This window comes from Danio aesculapii, chromosome 17, assembly GCF_903798145.1.
Source record: "Danio aesculapii chromosome 17, fDanAes4.1, whole genome shotgun sequence".
In the NCBI taxonomy this organism is placed as follows: domain Eukaryota; kingdom Metazoa; phylum Chordata; class Actinopteri; order Cypriniformes; family Danionidae; genus Danio; species Danio aesculapii.
In genome coordinates, this window is record NC_079451.1 from 7,033,988 (window position 1) to 7,051,160 (window position 17,173).

At 34.0% G+C, this 17,173-nt stretch overlaps 2 protein-coding genes across 2 annotated transcripts in view; both read left to right on the plus strand.

Moving 5' to 3' along the window:
* Window positions 1–13,418, plus strand: part of plekhh1 (pleckstrin homology domain containing, family H (with MyTH4 domain) member 1) — a 97,384-nt gene extending 83,966 nt beyond the window's left edge. The window contains 3 exon segments of the mRNA XM_056476462.1: window positions 3,260–3,343; window positions 6,665–6,811; window positions 8,872–13,418. Of these exon segments, the coding sequence (XP_056332437.1) occupies window positions 3,260–3,343; window positions 6,665–6,811; window positions 8,872–9,054 (414 nt within the window). The 3' untranslated portion in view covers window positions 9,055–13,418.
* A 3,233-nt stretch (window positions 13,419–16,651) lies between these two features.
* The window catches only part of slc25a21 (solute carrier family 25 member 21), a 197,881-nt gene continuing 197,359 nt past the window's right edge, over window positions 16,652–17,173 (plus strand). The window contains exons 1-2 of the mRNA XM_056476979.1: window positions 16,652–16,760; window positions 16,941–17,026. Coding sequence (XP_056332954.1) covers window positions 16,960–17,026 — 67 coding nt within the window. The 5' untranslated portion in view covers window positions 16,652–16,760; window positions 16,941–16,959. The remainder of the gene's footprint in view (window positions 16,761–16,940; window positions 17,027–17,173) is intronic.

Below are 17,173 nucleotides of genomic sequence, written 5' to 3' on the forward strand. Positions count from 1 at the left end.
TTTAATGTTGTATTTTGACAATTCCGTTTTTCAGCATGGTTTTATTTTTGTAAGATCGCCACAATTTATTTTTCATTTGATACAGTTGAACTGTTTCATTTTTGTGTCATTTTGTGTACAGAGCATAGACTGTAAAATATATGGACGTAGCATCCATGACGTCACCCATAGGTTTCTGAAGAGCGCAAATGAAGCTAAAAGTAGGCGCGGCCAACCGTCGCCATTTTGTTTGCGCGTCATCGCACCCACGGCGGGATACCAAACAAGGGCAAAGAGGCGGAGAGTGAGCGGAGCTACAGACACGTGCTGGCACTTTGCTTGGACCTGGTTTAGACAGAGCTTACTTTGGGAGAAACGCTTTATACTTTATTACCTGCGACTCGTTTGTGTTCTGACCACATGTGCTTGGTTGTACAGTATATCAGTAAAGTGTTTAGACATTTAAAAACACTGCTGTAATACATTGAGCCACTAAGCAGTGTTCTTATGACATTTTTCAACAGGAGGAAAACCCGATATACGTCCAAACACTTCAATTATAGTCTGTGTTAGTAAATGCAAGACTGTTGATGAAATCCAGGCATAAAACTGTATGACAACGCTTCATATGACTATTTTATAGCCTACAGCTAATCAATCTGTCAGATTCTGGAGGGCATTACAGCTCTAAAGAACATTATAAATGATAAATGATCTTAAATAAAACACACACATTTATAGAGATGGTATACAAGTATATAACTTTACTCACCAGGGAAACGGAGGCCACGTGAATGGTTTGTGAGCACAATTAAGTGCACACAGCATCCTATATCATCTGATAATTGTAGGAAATAATCCCAAAAGGCAATTGACTGTGTAAAGTAACATTAACCAACACAAAAATGCGATGTATATGCCGAGTTTATCGGCTAATTAGCCGTAATCAGCTCAGGTGATGAGACAGCGAGCCGCGAGACCTAGCTGTCACTCAAGTGGCCACGCCCTTAATTATGCAGACTTAATATAACTTAATAAAACGAAACGGATGAGTTATAAAAAAAAATTCACCCCCCTCACAGTTGTCATGAAGGTTAACACACAGGCTGTAAGCATGTTTTTATCAGCTGTAAAAATGGCCAATTTCCCATTGCAGTCAGAAATGGCCTGGACTTCCTGGAGCTTGCCCCCCAAGGCGAGTCGATGAATTGCAGTTTTAGTGACTTCCGTATTGGCTTCCCGAGGGAGAGCGGGAGGTTGCCGCTTGGTACAGAGCATAAATACAGTTGTCATCATTTTAGATGAGCTCACATAAAAGTAGGAATTTGTGTTAAGTGTTGCATTCTCTTAGTATTATTAGAGTACAATATATGCCTGAAAATGAGATGTATAAATATTTACTTGAGTAGTAAGTAAATAATAAGTAATTAAGTAATTAGTAATGAAAAAATAGATTATTAACAAAATATGAAACTACAATCATTAATTATGATAATAATTCCTTACAATCATATAGCGCTTTTCTAGACACTCAAAGCGGTTTAAACATTTTTGGGGGGAATCTCCTCATCCACCACCACATTAAGCACATTTGTAGCTGTATGTATAAACTGCTTACTAATGTCCATTAATTTACAGTTAATGCTAAACAATTGATGAATAAACTATGTGCTAATGCTTAATTATTAATAATGTGCAGTTATTATAAAATGTTACCGATATTTACATGTATTGTTAATGTATTTTGAACATCTTGAAATGATATTGTTTGCAAGAGAAAATTGAACTATTGTATATGTGCCATGAATATATAGTCATCATTGATGGCTTTAGGTCCTAAATATATACAGTTGAAATAATTATAATTATTATATATAACTATTAGCTCCTGTGATTATTATTATTTTTTTTTTTTAAATATTTCCCAAATGATGTTTAACAGAGCAAGGAAATTTTCACAGTATTTCCTACAATATTTTTTCTTCTGGAAAAAAGTCTTATTTGTTTTATTTCGGCTGAAATAAAAGCAGTTTTTAGTTTTTTAAAGACCTTTTTAAGGCAATATTATTACCCCCCAAAGCAATATTGGCCCAATCCCAATTCTATTTTTGTACCCCTACCCCTTCCCCTTGGCCCTTAAAACCAAGGGTGAAGGGGAAGGGCTTTAAAATTTACCCTTAAGAATTGGGACAGCACTACAGCACCTGCACACATCATCATATGTCATCGCGATCTCTTGCTTCATATCAGATCAGACGATCACGACTGCTGTAGTCATTCTAGTTGCGGTATTTTTTGGTATTTATCTTCATGAAATCACTGAAGGCATATATTATGTTATCTTAACGATCTAATGTAGCAATAAGATTGTAACTTTACTGTGCCTTTACACAGTGGCCATATTCATCTATGTAAACACACAAAAACAACAATAACATTATAGCGGAGACTGTAAAAAGCTCATTCCCAGCCACTAGACTTTTTTGACAGGGTATTCGAGTGTCAGAATGTTGTGGGACTGCTATACTGGAGTTTTGATTATGGATTATAGATCGCAAAATTTAGTGTTTTTTTTTTTTGCGTTTTTTTTAAAAAGCATGACGGTAAAACACAAACGCGGTTATGAAAATATTAAAACATATGCTTGTTTGTTGTAAAAATTCATAAAAATGACAAAAAAAAATACAAATTTGTGGATCTCCTTACTTCTGGGTGCTGCGATCCTGCTGTTGTGGCTGGTGTATTCTGGGAAAAGTTCTTACCCCTTGGTTTCGAGTGTGGTCCTGCAAAAATCTTTGTTCGAAGGGCTATTCACCCCTTTCCCTTAGCCCTACGCCTTCAAACTAAAGAGAATTGGGACACCCCTACCCCTTTACAGGGACGCGCAAAACAAGGGGTAAAGGGAGGGGCTAAGGGGTAGAATTGGGATTGGGCCATTGTCTACAGAACAAGCCATCATTATACAACAATTTGCCTAATTACCCTATCTTGCCTAATTAACCTAGTAATGCCTTTAAATGTCACTTTAAGCTGAATACTAATATCTTGAAAAATATCTAGTAAAATATTATGTACTGCCATCATGGCAAAGATTAAAGAAATCAGTTATTAGATATGAGTTATTAAAACTTCCATGTTTAGAAATGTGTTCTATTAAACAGAAATTGAGTAATAATATATACAGAGGGGGGTAATAATTCAGGGGGCTAATAATTCTGACTTTAACTGTACATTTGAGAAAAGTGCTCTTAAACGTGACTCAATGTTTCCTTAAACGCAGCCGCTGCCTCCCTCTTCACTGGACCTAACTCAAGTGTGGCTGGCGGTCAATGAGGACGGCCTGAGTGTCCTCGACTACACCATGGTGAGTGTTTGACGACGCTTACACTTTCAGAAAGCAAGACTGCATTAAAGAATATTACGGGCCATTTACAGCTTAAGCCCTTAAGTGTGCTGTTGATTACCTCGGAAAATCATTTAGACTCCCTCGGGTTGTAAAAACAAATCAAAAACATGCTTACAGTAATGCTCTTATAATGGAAGATTAGAAGTCAAGTGTGCAGCACCACAAATCAAACTGTCAACTAAATGGGTAGATTTTGCAACCTTTTATTTCGTCGGTTAACTTTTGTTGTAGGCGCTTGCAATAATTTTGATTAAAAGCATGGTCTTTTATGTTACTTTTGAGAAGCATGGTAACACTTAAGAATAATGGTCCATTAGTTAATGTATTTACTAACATTAGCTAAGTATGAATAGTCTTGTAAAACATTTATTAATCACAGTTCAACATTCACTAATGGATGATTCAAATTCAAAGTTAACATTAGTTAATGCACAGTGAGTAAACATGAACTAACTTATTATCAAAGATGTTAAAATATCGTAATAAATGTATTAGTAATGGCTCGTTTCCACTGACTGGTACGGTACGGGTCGGTACAGGGTCACCTTTATCAGGCTTGCGTTTCCAATGCTAAAACGATACCAATGGTACTCTTTTGGCGGGCGTGGTGTTTGACAGAAAGTTTCAGTCAACGTCATTTTCTACAGTAAAGAGAAAATGTCTACAGTAAAGCTGTACGGGTCGTTCACATATCATATGAGAAGCACTTCTCACAAAACAGATGCTTTACACACATAAATACTTCTGTATACATGTTTATTACTAACTTTTCTATAAACATGAATTGATTATAACTGGAGATCAATGACGAAATAGCCTACTGTAAAGTCTGCAATTATATAAAATAAATAAATAAATGCAACATATATGAACACATACAGACCCTTACAGTCCCCGATATTTTACCAATTACAGAAAAACTACACACAGTATACATTTAGTCATTATTTAGGTTAAAACACAACATGATTTGATTAATATTATAAAATTATGCTAAATTATAATTCGTTATTATATAACATCATTGATACTTATAAGAATTCTATTACCATTTTATAAAACTTCTTTGATCTATTATGTCACATAACCTGACATTCATCCTCCTACACTGCCTATAGAAAATTATCATACCCTGTTCAAGAGTTCACACTTAGCTGATGATTGATTATAAGCTTGTTTGGCATGCTGTCCCGGGAGAGAGCCCTGAGCTCATAAGATCCTCAAGCCCGGGGCTCCCTCCCATTGCAAGGCGAGAGGGGAGTTTGAGCTCAGGTAGATCTCGAGCACTCCCCTGCTGTAATAACCAATGAACAGCCAGTGATTGCTCTTGAGAGATAACCATTTACTAGAAGTATGTCTATAGTGCCGGTTCGGATTAGTCAATTAACTTATGTTGAATGTTTTTTGGACGGTGGGAGGAAACCGGGAAACCTGGGGGAAATCCATGTGAGCACGGGGAGAAATGCAAACTCCGCACAGAAATGTCTGCTGGTTTGGTAAAGCCTGGAACCAGAGACATTCTTGCTGTGAGGCAACAGTGCTAAGCACTGGACCACCGTGTCACCCATCTAGGAAGAAGAAGGAGTATGAGTGGATGGGGGGATTCTTCAAAATGAAGATAGCGGTGGGTATTTGTAGTAGCTTAGGAGTCGTCTGATTGGTGCATTGAGAATTGGATAATGCGGATCCAGCCGCTAGCAATCATAAGCACGGGATCCTCTCGAAATTAGTTTATAAATAAACTTCACTTAAAATCTATACCTTTACTCATATTACACCCTGCTTTCAAAAGACCTTCGGGATAAAGTTGTAGAAAGGCACAGATTAGGAGAAGGCTACAAAAACATTTCAAAGGCTGCAAATGTTATTTGGAATGTGATTTGATTTTTCGGCTATATGACAAATAAAGTAATTATTTTAAAGGGCTATGATGATTTTCTATAGGCACTGTAGTTTAGTTAGACTGTGCACACGTTTTTTATCTTGTAGTGCACATCCTGTTGCTCCTCTGTTTTAAGTGCTCTTATTTTCAGACCTTTAGTGCCCTCTTTTGGATTGGAACATTTCCACCCACTCTCTATCCTCTGCTTTAATATCGTCAGTATAGAAGTTGTCTGACACATAATTGGCAGGTGTGCCAGTTTAAACTGTTTATTGACCAGGAAATTTCCAGAAACTCTTGTTTTAATATCTTGCCCAGTTGGCTGTATTCTCACTTGGAGACGTCTAGTCATTTTCAGAAAGAATAAACGGTGCTCATGGCAAACTCTGTCAGTTTCTCTCTTTTTTTCCCTCCTTCTTTTTCTGTCTTTTTTTTTGTGTGGTTTAACATCTCCACCAGTTCACTATTCTGATCAGCTAACAGACAAATGATCAGATTCCTCTGGAAAATAAATAACAGTAAAAACTTTAATATTGTGAAACATTATTACAATTTAGAGTAACTATTTATTTTTGAATATATTTTTACATCATGTTTCCTTTTGTGCAGCTTAAAGTTTTTTTTTTGTGTGTTGAAACAATGGTACATTTTCTCAGGATTCAATGACGAATGAAATGTTAAATAAATATATTTATATATTTAATTTAAAAAATGTATTGTCACTCATAAGAAATTTAATGTGCCATGTTGATGAATAAAAGTATTAGTTTCTTCAGCCACACATATTTTTCAGGATTCTCTGACACAAAGTTTTAAAAATATTTATTTTACAATATTCATTCATCAACATTTGTATTGTCACTTCTAGTCAATTAATATATCATCGACACCTTTGTTTATTTTAATGTGCCTATGATGTTCAAAAAGTAAAAACTTTAATATTGTGAAACATGATTACAATTTATTTACATTGTGTTTCTTTTTGTGCAGCTTTGTTTTTTTTTTTTTTGTGGAATTATGATACATATCTCAGTATTCATTGATGATTAGAAAGTTTTAAAAGAATACATTTTTTAAATAACTTAAAAATATTTATTGTTAATTGGGCATATTAAAATGTAGTTTCTTTAGTAAAAAAGATTTTTTCAAGATTCTCTGACAACACTGTAAAAAAAGTTGACTCAACTTAAAATTTTAAGGCAACCAGCTTTAGTACATTTTTGAGTTGACTCATCTTTCAACCTGAGTACCGCACTTGCTCGATTTAAGTTGAGTAAGCTCAAACATGTCCTGAAGTTGGTTGCCTTAAAATGTTAAGTTTTTAAGTACACTTGTTTCGGTACACTTTAGCAAAAGCCTGTAATCTTCTCAATTGTGTGTGCTCTGCTTTTCTTTAGCACCCACTGGTCACATATCCATACCAGTCAGTGATTACGTTCGGAGGCTGCAAGGAGGATTTCATGCTGGTGGTTAGCCAGATTAAAGACCAGGCTTTGGGCAAAAAGACTGTGGATAAACTTTTATTTGCAATGGCTAAACCAAAGGTAAGACATGCTATGTTACAAAAGGTAAAACAGAGTCTAACAGCATTTCCAAATGTGGCCAGTGTTCTAGACAGAATTGTGATACACACGCTGCTTTTAGCATTACCTTTTATTAAATATCTTGGAAATCTGATCATAGTGTGTGGGGTGAAATCAGACCTTTAAAACAGCTTAAAAGGCGAGGTAAACTTCTACAACCCCCTCTGAAACCTAAACGGCATCCGATGGTCAAAACAGGTTTTCACTTATACGGCAAGTGCTAATGATGCCAAGATTTCAGCATTTCTAAAGTCAAAATTATAAGCCATTGTGTGAGATTTGAAATCTTTTTTAAATAGAGCTGTTTAACAGAGGAATACTTTTAACAATTAATTTCTAAAAGCTAATTTATTGTGTCTTTGCCATGATGATAGTAAATAATATTTTACTATTTTTATGAGATACTGATTTTAAGCTTAAAGTGCTGTTTAAAGGCTAATAATATTCCATTAAAAATCGCTTTAAAATGTGTAAACGATGCTTTTATTTTAGCCAGACTAAAAGAAAGAAAACTTTCTCTAGAAGAAAAATATAATGGGAAAATTTACTGAAAGAAAAGGAATAAAAACTTGACAGGAGAGCTAGTCATTTTGCCTTTAACTGTGTGTGTAATTTGTGAAAGACCTTTTCTAAATTAAATATAATAATATGTATGTATATATGCATGTGCAGTGCTCAGCATGAATGAGTACACCTTTTGAAAATGAATGTTTTGATCCATTTCTTTGTGAATATAGGCAACAATGTTTGATTAATTTAAACAAAACTGTTTTATTAAACAGTTATATTAATTAAAATAAGAGTTTGGTTACCGAACATCTTTATGAATAGGAAGATAATACTTAACTTAATTAAACTTAAGTAAGTATTAATTAAACTAATTAAATTAATTAAACTAAGTATTTAAAAAAAAATACTTAATTTAACTGAGATATTGTAAAATAAGAAATGTCAAACGGAAATTTTTTTACGTTTTTGATTTTATGTTCGCCCAACATATTAATTTAGGTGTACTAATTTTTGTACTGCACTGTAAAAAAAATCCATAAATGAACAGTTTTCTGCTTTTTGTGATTCATGTTTTTATTTTCTGGTACATTTTCTTTTATTTTACAGACTTATTTCTCTATTTGTTATTTCTTATACACTATATTATTTTAAAACACTAAAATGTCAATTGAAGTCACTTTGTTAAGCTGTAGATTTGAATTCTCAACAGTGCGCAAAGCAGAGATCAACGTCCCTTGATGCAATTCACAACCTTTAAATATACAGAAAAACATGTGAATCACAAAATACGGACACTGTTAATTGACAGATATTTGTTATAGTAAGTTTTTATGTTACATTAGTTCCAGTTTTGGCTTTGGTACTGACTAATCTAATGTATATGTACAAGTATATTATTTTAAAGCAGCCTTTAAAATAAATATCAAAAAAGGGAAAAAAATTGAAGTCAGAATTGTTAGCCCTTCTGAATCATTAGCTCTCTTATATATTTCCCCCAATTTCTGTTTAACGGAAATAAGTTTTTTTAACACCTTTCAAAACACAATAGTTTTAATAACTTTAAAATTGCTAATAACGGATTTATTTTATCTTTGCCATGATGACAGTAAATAATATTTGACTAGATATTTTCAGGACACTAGTATTCAGCTTAAAGTGACATTTAAAGGCTTAACTAGGTTAACTGGGTATAATGATGGTTTAGACAGTCGGGAAAAAAAATTGCATAACGGGGCTAATAATTTTGACCTTTAAATGCGTTTATTCTAGTCGAAATAAAACAAATAAGACTTTCTCCAGAAGAAAAAAATATTATCATACTGTGAAAATATCCTTGTTCTGTTAAACATAATTTGGGAAATATTTGAAAAAGAAAAAAATACATGACAGGTGGGCAAAAATTTCTGACTTCAACTGACTTCAAAAAATAAATCAGAGTCAAATTAAATTGAGACATATGAATCAATACCCAATTGTAGTACTGATTGTCTCTCTCCCTTTCAATGCTGTAGATCCTGGAACTGACTCTCCTCGTGGCTAGTTATATTAACTACTGGACCTCCAGCTTACCAGGAGCCAGTAACCAGACTCAAAATTCAACGCTCGGGCCTCAAGGAGACAAAAAGCTGTGGGACATAGACAGCCGACACTTCCCTTCAATGACATACACTACCAAAGGCCCAACTCTCCTTTAAAAAAAAAAAAAACAGGTGTCTGGACACATCAGCAACTCATCACGTGGTTTGCAAACACAAATAAAACACATTTGGGGAATAATTTAAAGCATTTAAGTTTGGGATATGATTCAGACTTTGTGTTTAAAGGTCTTAACCGTAAAACTGCAACGAAAAGTTATTTATTGTCCAAAACGGTCAACTTGCACACAGTTCAGGGTCCAAATGAAAAAAACAAAAAATAAAGGGGGTTTATAAATGGAAACCCACCCTGAGAAGATCACACACCAACTCAAATCAGTTCCAAGAGAATTTTGTAATATATTTTTTTATTCTTGGACGCAGAAAAGGTTGGCGGCCATTTTAAGGAGTTTTTCATCTAGATGCTCCAGTTTAAGACACGGTTTGATTTTTTCATTTCTGTTGAACGTGATTTTGATTTATCCTTGTCGTTGTTTGATATTGTTTAGTTTACTTTGTTTTTACTCAAAATATTTTTAGTGTTTGACGGTACATTAGTTAAAGGGTTAGTTCACTCCAAACTGAAATTCCGTCGTCAAGAGCTCACACCCTTGCGTCGTTTCCAATTTCAGACTTTTGTTCGTCTTCAGAACACAAATGAAGATATTTTTATATCAAATCTCAGTCACCTCCATTGAATATCTTACCCAAATATCTCATGCTGATGAACTTTCATGAAAAAATCTATAAAATAAACTTTTATAAATAGTGTATATGCACACAGCCTTTAATTTTCAGTCAGCCAGCCTATGCGCTTCCGGTGAAATGTCTTTCCAATACAAAATCACCACGTTTAAACTGCTGTCTTTAAAAATCACTGATTTCCACAGCCTGATAGATATACGAAATAAAGTGGGTCTCAGACCGGACAAGAAGCACTGCATTAAATTCCATTGTCCCGCGGCATGTCTTTAAAATATGAACATTTATTTTACTCAAGTGTTGCTGTGTGGCTCAAGTATTTTCAATGAAGTTTCTGTGCGAGCTTGCACTTAAGCGGTCTTTCGTCATTTTACACTTTGAACAACTAAATGAATGCTTAAGTCTGTTTAACTGAATGTACTTTAATTACATTACAACATCAATGCTGTAAACAGAACCTTATAAAATTGAAATTAGTCACGTAAACCTTTCACCGGAAGTTTACAGATGGCTGAATCCAATCTGCTGAAGAGACAGAGTAGTTTTTAATATATACAGCACTCAGCTATGGAAAAAACGAAGAGATTGCAGTTTCTATAGTTATAAGCTATGTGTTTGAGTAAAATGTTCATTTTAAATCTTGTTTTATTCTGCTAAGCTCTGACAACATGAATTTCTTGACTCTTCTGTTATTTGACTTCAAAAATTATGTTATTATAAAGTTAAAACGTTGATATTGTGTTTTTTTTATTGTGTCTAAAATGAATGTAAACATATTTTAACCAATTGTCATGTTAAGCTCTAAATGATCATTGTCCCCTAAATTTAGATTAGAGAATTAGAAATGTCTCCAGTTTTGCAGAACAAAACAAAAATGATATTTTAATATTTTTTTTCAAACACATAAAGTAACTATAAAACAAATCAGGGTTCATGCGTGTGCTGGAAATGCTTGAACATTGTGGTTTCCTGTCTGAAAAGTGCTTACATTTTAGAAAAGGTGTTTGAAAATGTAATTGTAAATTCATAATTAGCCACTAAATAGGTAATAGTAAATAACTTAAAAAAAAGTTTTGCTTTTGCATAAAATGGAAACTCTGGAGTCAATGCAAAATGCATTGAGATTACCACTTCATGAGTGAACAAATCATAACATTAAAACAAATACACGATTAGGATGAAATATAACACATTTAAGATGAAAGTAAATGACATTTTAGGGTAAATGACTGTAATTCTGTGTTGGGCTTGAGGCAAACATGCCATCAAAAACTTTCCTTATAGTCTTCTATAGTACAGTATAGTATAGTAATCCAACAAATAGTAACTGATGTAATGTGATTAAGTAAGTATGTCATTTGCTACACTAGTAAAGTGATGGAAAAGTTTAAAAACGTACATGGAAAGTGCTTTAAATTTGATGGTGGAAGAGGTTTGATGGTAAGCAAGAACCCTGATAAATTGTAGATGGACAGAAACAGAACTTCTAAGTGGATTCTTGTTCCCATATATGAATAAAATCCTACATTAAACCTCTTCATCTTATAAAGTAAGTGTGTATCCTTTCAGAGGACTTGGATTATATTGTTTAATTAAATTTACTTTTTCTTGTTAATGTTTATGAGCATCAAGAGTTTAGTGTAAATAAACGTTCAAAGGAAGAAACTAAATCTCCAAGATTTCATTAAAATATCTTCTATTTGCCTTTCGAAGGTGAACAAATTAGGTTTGAAATGACATAAAAGTGAGCAAAATAATGATTTTCATTGTGTGGTGAACCATTCCTTTACTGCTACTATCTATCGTTTGAATTTTACACATCACCAGGACATGTAGAAACATTCAAATAATCATCGGTAACATAAATGATGGTACAGTATAGTTAATTATTATACAAAGGTACAAAACTAACAGTAGTACTGTGTTCTTGATGACAACTTATCTTTCCAGTCAAGAAGTAACATGATAAATCTTCAGCACTATGTGTGAAGTTAGAGGATTTGGGCTAAAGCTTTACTTTCTCATATGTTACGTGGCACTTACCATAGTACTACCCAACATAATGCTTCATCTGAGCCAAACTGTTCATTTTCACAAATGTAGTGAATAATTCTAGGTTGTACAGTAGAAAAGTATACACATTTTATATGTCTTTATACTAGCTATAATCTTGATCATTGTGTAAAGAAGCAAAAAAAGAAATCGATGCACACACAACACACTTCTCAAGATGACGTTAATATTTGCAGGATCATATGTTTTCGCCACGTTTGCAGCTTGAGAATAGTCATGATTATATTCTGATCTTATTATGACGTCTGTATGCAGTTTTTAGCAATAAGATTTAAAAAATATAGGTTTTAAGCATGCTAACCATTCAGTGAATATTATTGCATACCAATGTTTTTTTTGTTATTGTAAAACTTATCCATAAACGCAAGTGATAAAGGGATAGATCACCAAAAAAATTATGTACTCATTATTTACCCACACTTTCAAAAAATGGTGTGTGCAGTTTGTTCAAACTACTTGCTTAAAATGTGCAGAAACAACAAGTTTTTCTGAGACAACTTAATTGTTTTATGTTCAATCCACTTCCATTTGTAAAAACTAATAAGTTAACTTAATTCCTTCATGTTGTCCTAACACAAGGTGATTGTGTGGAACCCAGCATTTTTTACAGTGTAAAATGATTCCAACATTTTAAAGGTCCAATGAAATTAATTTTTACATATTAGTATCAGTATTATTCATTTTTCGGATATCTATAAACTTGTGTGCCCCAAAACAGTGATAAAATTCGCATTTAGAAGATATAAAACTGATATCAACATGTAAAGCTTGTAGTTTGCCACTTCTTCCCAATTGGATCAATCATAATGATCACATCATAACCTATCAAATGCTCTCTAGTACAGTATCTGACATGCCCCGCCCCTTCAAGATACTTCATATTTAATGTGCTTGAGCTATTTCACTCTCACTGGCAGAGCTGTGCTATAACAAAACACTACAGGCTGTTTTTTTTTTAAAAGGGAGGAGCTACTATATGTACCACCCTATTTTCGTGTTTCGGTTGAGAGTAGGTCTTACATTGAATAAAAATGCACATTTCATAGCACTTCGCGGGACCTTTAAGAGTTTCTTTATTCTGTTGAGCACAAAAGAAGATATTCTGAAAAATGTTGGAAACCGGTAACTATTCACTCCCATAGTAGAAAAAAATACAACGAAGTTCAATGGTTACCAGCTTTCTTTAGTATATCTTCCTTTGTGTTCATTATAAAGAAAGTTAGTCAGGTTTGGAAAAAGTGGAGGGTGAGTAAATGATGACAGTTACATTTTTAGGTGAACTGTTCCTTTAACTAGTTTTTACAAGAAAATTGTTATCGAAACAGATAATAGACAAAGCAGGTTAATGCCTTTAATACGGCTGATTAAGAAAGCATGAAATGTGACTTGAACTATTCTGAATCAAACCACTATCTCTGTATTTAGCATATTTATTCTATATTTTTTCCAATGTTGATTTTAGTCTAACCAACTTGTTTTCTTTAGTCTCACTTAAATCTTTCCTAGAAACCTTAAAGTGTTTAGAGTGGCTAAAATGGTGTTAAAATCCAATGCCAAAAAATGTGGTATAGAACAGACATTCAGAGATGAGGCTGTGAGAGCTTGAAATTTTATATGCTAGATTGTTGCAAATAAAAAAGTAAATTGTGTTGCGGTTTCCTCTATTCTGTAACCCTACATTTTATTTCACAATTCTCCTTTTTTACTTACCGGCCACTTTATTAGGTACACCTGTCCAACTGCTGGTTAACGCAAATTTCTAATCAGCCAATCACATGGCAGCAACTCAATCCATTCAGGCATGTAGACATCAAGACGATCTGCTGCAGTTCAAACCGAGCATCAGAATGGGGGAGAAAGGTGATTTACTGTAGTGACTTTGAACGTGGCATGGTTTTTGGTGCCAGACAGGCTGGTCTGAGTATTTCAGAAACTGCTGATCTACTGAGATTTTCATGCATAACCATCTCTAGGGTTTACAGAGAATGATCTGAAAAAGAGAAAATATCTAGTGATCGGCAGTTCTGTGGGTGCAAATGCCATGGTTATGCCAGAGGAGAATGGCCAGGCTGGTTAGAGCTGATAGAAAGACAACAGTAACTCAAATAACCACTCGTTACAACCGAGGTATGCAGAAGAGCATCTCTGAACTCACAACACGACGAAGCTTGAGTCAGATAGGCTACAGCAGCAAAAGACCACACCGAGTGGCAGTCCTGTCAGCCAAGAAGAGGAAACTGAGGCTTCTGATGGCTACTTCCAGCAGGATAACGCTCTTTGTCAGAGCTAATAATCTCAGACTAGTTTCTTGAACATGATAATGAGCTCGCTGTACTCAAATGGCCTCCACAGTGACCAGATCTCAGTCCAATAGAGCACCTTTAGGATGTGGTGAATGTGACAGGAGATTCGCATCATGGATATTCAGCTGACAAATCTGCAGCAACTGAGTGACATCATGTCAATATGGACCAAAATCTCTGAGGAATATTTCCAGTACCTTGCTAAATCTATGCCACAAAGGATTAAGGCAGTTCTGTAGGCAAAAGGGGTCCAACCTGGTACTAATAAATGTACCTAATAAAGTGGCTGGTGAGTGTAGTTACAAAACAGCCCTACTGTGAAATTGTTGTTGTTTTTCAAAATTTTCCCAAGTGATGTTTAACAGAGCTAGGAAATATATTTTCTTTTTTATATAATTTTTATGGTCAACATTATTAGTTCCTTTAAGAATTTAGTTTTTCCACAGAACTGTTGTCTAATGACTTGCATATCTAACCTAGTTAAGCCTTTCAATTGCACTTTAAGCTGAATACTAGTATCTTGCTAAATGACTAGTCAAATATTATGTACTATCATCACGGCAAGAAATGTGTCATTAGAAATGAGTTAAACTATTATGTTTAAACGTGTTGAAAAAAGCTGTTAATAAACCGCACTTGAGAAATATTTGAAAAAGAATACAAAATTGCTAATCATTTTGCCTTCAACCATATGTAGGAAACATTTTCTATTTAATAATATTACAAAGAAGTAATTTTTCAGGATTTGTGTGCCCTTAGCAATCCCAGACACATTCACAGAACGGTTTGCTTAGATGTTACTTGTTCTTAAATTGCAGAATTAATGATTAATAATTGCGAGTTCACGGATTTGCTGGCCACCGTGTAGCTTTATAGACGGGGTGGAGTTTGCTCTGCTCCTTCACTCCAGGCAGGTCAAAGTGCTAATGGCATTTCCCTGCCAATAGACTGCTATAAATTCACATTTGAGAATTAAACGGGGAAAACGTGTATGTTAATACAGTAATATGCTCATTACTCAGCCAGACTCTCTCTCTCTCTCCAAGTTAGTTGTAACACTGAATTAGGGAAAGCCTGCATTTCATTGTTGCCTTTTGCAGGAATAATAAAAAAAATACAAAAAATCTGTGGTTCACTACATGGTTTGGAGGAATCCCAGACTTTCTCAAGGATGTATTTTTATGTTTTTTTCTTCACATTTTAAATGACAGCTTTTAGTTTATGAGACGTCAAGTAAACTATTTTAAGCTCTGTGTATTTTTAGTGTCTGAAGTGACATATCTGATTTACTTGGTAGGCTACTATAGATTTAGTGTGCTTGAAAGTTATTTTTCTCAATGTATTGTGTGACTTGTATTTATTCAATGTTTTATATTTTTATTTGCATTAGATATAGATCTACAATCAGAATCTTTGTGCGATACAGAAGTTAATGGGTGTTAAAGGTAAACCACTGACGCCAGTAAAAAACCTTGTACCTCAATACTTCTAAAGCCACACTTTATAGCTACATTAATTTGTAACCATTAAGTATAATTTCAATTAATTCTGGAATACATTTTTGGAAATGACGAGACATTTACTGTAAAGACTTTTTTGAAAGTATACATTTTGAACAGCTTACAGTGTAATTTATTATGTTTATGCTTGAGGTACATTTTAAATCAGTATATTTAGACACCCAAGAGTAATATTTATAAGGGTCAAAGAAGAAATGTCATATTTTGGTGTCAAATTATATATAAAAAGTGTGGTGACAGTTAAGGGGATCAATTACAAGTGGAATATGTAAATACAAACTTTTATTTTGTATGCGATTTGTAAACAGCCCTAGAGCCTTGACCATAGAACAGTGTAGGTTATAGCCTGCACTAATTAAAATACATAAAATAATAAGCGATAATAAGCTAAATTATATTTTAAATTGTTAAAAAAATAATAACAAATTGCTGACAAAGTATAGCCTACAAATTAAAAATGACAATTAGGTATTAAGGTACATGTTTTTAAAACTCTCTAAAGTCTTTTAATTTGTCACTTGGGGATTTTTATACTAAATATGCCTAACTATATTTTTGTTTGCTATATAAATAAAGTTACACCAAATTACATACTTGACATTTAACCCCTCTTTGTCTTTGAATGTCCTGTAAGTTAGCATTTATGCTAAAGGACGCTAAATTTTGCAAACCAAAACATAAACATCAACACATTTTCATGTAAAGAACGATTATTAAATTATACACAATTAAAACAAAGTTAGTTAAGTTAAAACAAAGCAAAAATAAAAAACAATTGTAAAAAAAAAAACGGTTTGAACGCTTTGGTTTTTGAAACGTGAGTGATGAACGCCACCTGAGTGGAAAAAAGAAACGTAAAAAGTGTCATTGTTCCTCTGACCCATGGACAAATACAATTAAATCTACAGTTAATATGGAATATCATTACTATTATATAGATTTTTTTTATCATTATTGATTTTATTCAAGTAGGCTATTCGCCCTCTGCCCAGTGGACTCTGTAAGCTGAATTTGGCTCCGAGTTAAAATTAACCTGCACACATTTACTGCCTCAGCGCGCGCTCACAAACAGACCTGTTCATTTCTGATCGCGCCAAGACGCCGCGTGTCACAACAGCTCGAGGAACTTCTACAATAAACAATCTTAACTCAAATTCCAACAAAAAACGTAAGGTTTAATCACCATACCACACTTTATTACACAGCTTATGGCCAAATGAACACAATGACTTTATGATTTTAACGTTGGATACACTATGTATTTACTCGAGACAGTCACTAATAACGTAAACACATGAAATGACAGCTGGGACAGCGCGGCTATGACAGTTTGTTTTCCTCAACACAGGCCCAGAATCAAACAAAAAATGACATCTAAAAAGCAAAGTTTGCTGAGAGAAGCGACTCATCAGATCATTGCGGGAGGATCAGCAGGTAAGACGAGATTTAACTTTTTTATTTCATACAATCCACGAACTTTGTTTACCAAGTGGTTCAGTCTCGCGCGATGCTCGTGCACATTCAACAATTACGTTGGCAGACTTTCAGTGGCGCGTGAGGTCTTTCCATGGGATGTGTTTC